We start from the raw sequence: 4266 nt of genomic DNA on the forward strand, positions 1-4266 counted from the left end.
TGCGTTGAATTGCAGCCAGGATAATTTGGGCTAGGATACTATCTTTCCTTTTATGGCTTTTCCCAGTTACGCGATTCAATGCCTTTTAGTGTTGGATAGGCGAAATACAGCTTGCCATCAAATATATACAACCAAAAGTCTGGAATTAGGGCTAAAGCGTAAAAGATGCGTAAATCACAATAAATAAGTATGATTATTTAAGAGCTCAAATTCTGTTCAAATTCATGGACAAATACAAAACATTGTTTTTTGAGATTTGAACCGGAAGTGACTGACGTGAAGTGAAGTGAGTAATCTTGCAGAATCGTCTACAAATTATAAAAAAATACACTTAGCATTTTCGGGGATACTTCAAGTGTAATGTAATGTAATCGAATCAATAATACAAAGAACAGTAGCAAGTCCACAAAACAAATAATCCGATTACAATGAGTTAGAAGGGTTTGGTTATTTCGTTTGGGGATACGTTGGAGAAGAAGATAGAATACAGTCCCCTCCATAAGTATGGGATCACCCCGCGCCGTTCCATAAGGCGGCGTGTATTTTTCATATGGGTTTTTCGGGTGGCAAAAATCGAAAAAATGACATAAATTCACCAAACTTGGGATTTATGTCATTTTACGTTTTTTCTATTGTCTGAATTTTTTTCAGATTTTTTCCCCTATTTTTTATGCCTAGAAAAGTGGCGCACAAAGTATCGGATCACTCCGACGGCGGCCGTGTTGTCTTATGGCGCAAATGGGCTTTTCATATTGCTTTTTATATATTTAATTTTTAAGAAGGAATTTTTATATTCATTATTTATTTATTCATTATAGGTGATTGAGGAATTGAGGAGTCATTAGTTGACTGGTAAACAAGCGTTCCATATTTTTTCACAGAAAGCATAACATTTTTTGGCAAAAAGCCCAACATTACTGCGCAGTATTCATTGTTCAAATTTTAAAAGTTAAGACCTTTCACGTGTTACTCATTTATTAATTTTTTAAATTTATATTGGAATATTCAGCATTTAATTTTTGAGAATGGCGAGTGTGAGTTCTGGTGGCTCTTTACCCGACGACAACTTTTCCAACGACAGCCTCGATTACGTCCTTCAGGACGTTCAAACTGAAAACGATGCAGATGATTTCAGATCATTGATGGATGAGATTGGCATAGTGGTACAGTACATTCTTTACTTTTGATGCATATCATTTTTTAATTTCTTTAATTTATTCTGAAGGAAGGTGACCATGATGAACCTAACGAAAATTTGAAAAGTAAAGTTTGGCAGTACTTCACCACTGATGGGACAAGTAGAAGCAAAGCCACGTGTAAGCTCTACGAAAAACTTATCGACCGCTCGGGTGGGTCTACGAAAAATATGATTCGTCATCTTCGAAATGTACACAAGAAGGAACCTGGCTGTGCATCTGGCAAAAGTATTTCAAATTATTATTGTTACATTTCATTTATTTTAATATTTTTTTTTATAGAATCGTCGGGGCAAAAACGGCAACAACGTGTCTCCACTAAAGAAAATCTCCGCCTGGATCGTCTGTTTGCCATGTTGATGTGTGCCGATTACCAGCCTTTCAGCATGAGTGACAGCGTGGCTTTTCGAAACTTCGTCCGTGCATTGAATCAGTCATGGACACCACCTTCCAGAACTGCAGTCAGCGAATGCCTAGTTCCGGCGCTGGCCAAAGAAATAGAAGAAAGGTTGATAGATCTTCTGAAGAAAGTTGACGACATCTCTCTCACAACTGATGCCTGGACTTCTAAGGCAACGGAAAATTTTGAAGCACTCACGGGCCACTTCATTGACGAAGATTTCAAGTTCCAATCGGTGACTATAGGCATTGAACAACTACTGGATCAAACAGCCGCAGGCCATGCGCAACTAATTCGGAATCTGCTTGACAAACACGAGGGCTTGCTTGAAAAAGTAAGATCTCTTACAAGTGACAATGCCAGTGTCATGAAGTTAACCGCTAAATTACTTAACTTGGAATGGTTTGGATGTTTCCCACACACTGTCAATTTAGTCGTTAAGGACGGTTTGAAGATTTCGCAATGCGTTGCTCTGTTATCCAGCATTCGTACAACTGTTTCATATTTCAAGCGGAGCAGCAAAGCCATGGCGAGACTACATGATGTGCAGCGGCAATTGAATCTTCCTCTACATCGCCTCATACGCGATTGTGAGACTCGCTGGTCTTCAACTTACGATATGATTGCCCGTTACATTGAGCAATTTCCAGCAATCCAGCTTGTTTGTAGTGAAGAAGCCTTTCTCCACCCAACCCTGTCTGCAGTTGATCTACAGGAACTCAAGAAGCTTAGAGATTTGCTGAAACCTTTCGCTGAAATAACTACACTTATGTCGTCGGAAACGAACGTTACTGCTTCTTCGGTGAGATTTTTTTTTTATTTTAATAGTTTTCACCCGGTGATTCGAATGTTAACTATTTCTTTTTTTATTTGTCTTATCTTAGATAATTTACTACTCAAATCAGCTGATGAAAGCTGCAGCATTTGGAAACTTGACATCATCAGATTACCCGGTTTCGGCCGCAGTTGCAAGTGCCATGCGTGCTTCAATGTTCTCAAGGAAGTTTGACCATCACCAATTCAGCCGTGTTTTGAGAATGTGCACGATATTAGATCCGCGATTCAAGACTCATACTTTTTCAAATGCAATCACCATCAATGAGGCGAAGCACGCCCTTTACGAGGCTGCTGCAAACGTTCATCCAGAAGAAGAAGAGACGGTCGCATATGAAGTTACAGGTTCGCTTTTCGACGACCTTGATCGGGCTGTCTGCATATCAAAAGTTACGGCTCACGCACAAACTGCTTCGAGGAATGAAGTTGACAACTATTTATCTGAAACAACCCTCGGCCATCAGCTTGATCCATTGGAATGGTGGAAGGAGAGACGGGATAGATATCCACGTCTGGTGGTCCTCGTGCGCAGATATCTTTGCATCATCATGAATTCCGTGCCATGTGAACGTATATTCAGCAAGATGGGTTTAGTTGTAACCGATCGAAGAACAAATCTAACTGCCGAAAAGGCTTCACTGGTTGGCGTTGTGGCTTCTAATCTTAAACATCTTGAAAGTAATTAATCCACTTTGTGTCTTAAGGTTATTTATTTCTTTTAATGTAACTCCCTACGGAAAGAATTTTTAGCCTTTAACTCAGTACAAGAAGTTATTTATTTTAATGAGCATACTCGATTGCTTACTGCAATAACACATTAATTGATTGTTGACTTATTTATGTAAGAAGAAACATTTATTCGTCACATAACAATTGCAAGAAGATATGATTTCTGCCTATTTTTTTGAGTTTTTGAAAGGAATAAAATGTTTTGAGTTTGACATATTTGGTATTATTTGGCAAAGTTCTACCCGCTACCCGTTACCCGGGTGTTCACCCGGGTAGGGGCGTATAGTACCCGAGTTGGTCGAGTGGGTGAATTATCGACATCACTAGTCTGGAACCACAGATGAAGAGATGAAGGAGAGACAACGACATGTTCAAAAAACGACTCACAGCGTCACCCTCTTCTACAAAGTTGCCAGATTTAGGGAATCGTACTCGATGACCAGGGGTGCCAGTTGGGAGAAAGAAAATAGGAAGGGGACTTCTGTATTGAAGTCGGTTGTCATGACATTTTGTTTTGACGGTTCCCTGCTTGTTTCATTTCATCAATAGGGCGTGTCACATCACAAAGGAAGGAGTCACGTTGAGCAGACGATATGACTGTCTGTCATCATGGAAGCAGAAATTTTCCAACACATTAACGCATAGCAGTGTTTTTAAAACTGGCACCCCTGGTCAACGAGTAAAATTCCCTCAATCTGGCATTTTTCAGTAGGGGGTTTGCTGGTGTGTCCGATTCCTTCTGCAGGAGCATATTGAGGGTTGTCTCTCCTTCTTCTCATCCTCCGTGCTTGAACGAAGACACTGCTGTGGCCTACATTCTGTTTTTCGTTGGAGTCGAACCGTATTCGTAATTTTTTTCATCGATGCTGCCATTTCATATCTCTGCAGACATTGCAAAATCCCCCCCCCCCGGTTTCCCTCTCTATGATTTAACCATTAAAAATCTCATAGACACTAAAAGACAAACAGCAGAAACGCTCTAGTAACCGCGAAATTTTTTAAACTACAAAATAGTTGGTCAACACTGTCAAAGGTTTTTTTTGTAAATGGTGAGGTAAGGAGAGTCAGAAGGTTGTAGTGCCGGGATCCATAATACGACAACACGTC

The 4266-nt window shown here is 40.1% G+C and overlaps 1 protein-coding gene across 1 annotated transcript; it reads left to right on the plus strand.

Moving 5' to 3' along the window:
• Positions 1 to 1025: 1025 nt before the first annotated feature.
• On the plus strand, positions 1026 to 3116 carry LOC124348731 (zinc finger BED domain-containing protein 4-like). Its single transcript, XM_046799004.1, has 4 exons — positions 1026 to 1163; positions 1226 to 1424; positions 1479 to 2398; positions 2481 to 3116. The coding sequence occupies exons 1-4, from the start codon at positions 1026 to 1028 to the stop codon at positions 3114 to 3116; spliced, it is 1893 nt and encodes a 630-aa protein (XP_046654960.1).
• Positions 3117 to 4266: the final 1150 nt, after the last annotated feature.

The sequence above is a fragment of the Daphnia pulicaria genome, chromosome 7 (assembly GCF_021234035.1).
Source record: "Daphnia pulicaria isolate SC F1-1A chromosome 7, SC_F0-13Bv2, whole genome shotgun sequence".
NCBI lineage: Eukaryota > Metazoa > Arthropoda > Branchiopoda > Diplostraca > Daphniidae > Daphnia > Daphnia pulicaria.

What these genes read in the sequence shown, in the direction of transcription:
- LOC124348731 (XM_046799004.1), top strand. Translation starts at nt 1,026, where the DNA reads ATGGCGAGTGTGAGTTCTGGTGGCTCTTTACCCGACGACAACTTTTCC. An exon ending in TGGCTGTGCATCTGGCAAAA is followed by an intron (nt 1,425 to 1,478) that starts GTATTTCAAATT and finishes TTTTTTTTATAG; the next exon opens with AATCGTCGGGGCAAAAACGG. An exon ending in CGAACGTTACTGCTTCTTCG is followed by an intron (nt 2,399 to 2,480) that starts GTGAGATTTTTT and finishes GTCTTATCTTAG; the next exon opens with ATAATTTACTACTCAAATCA.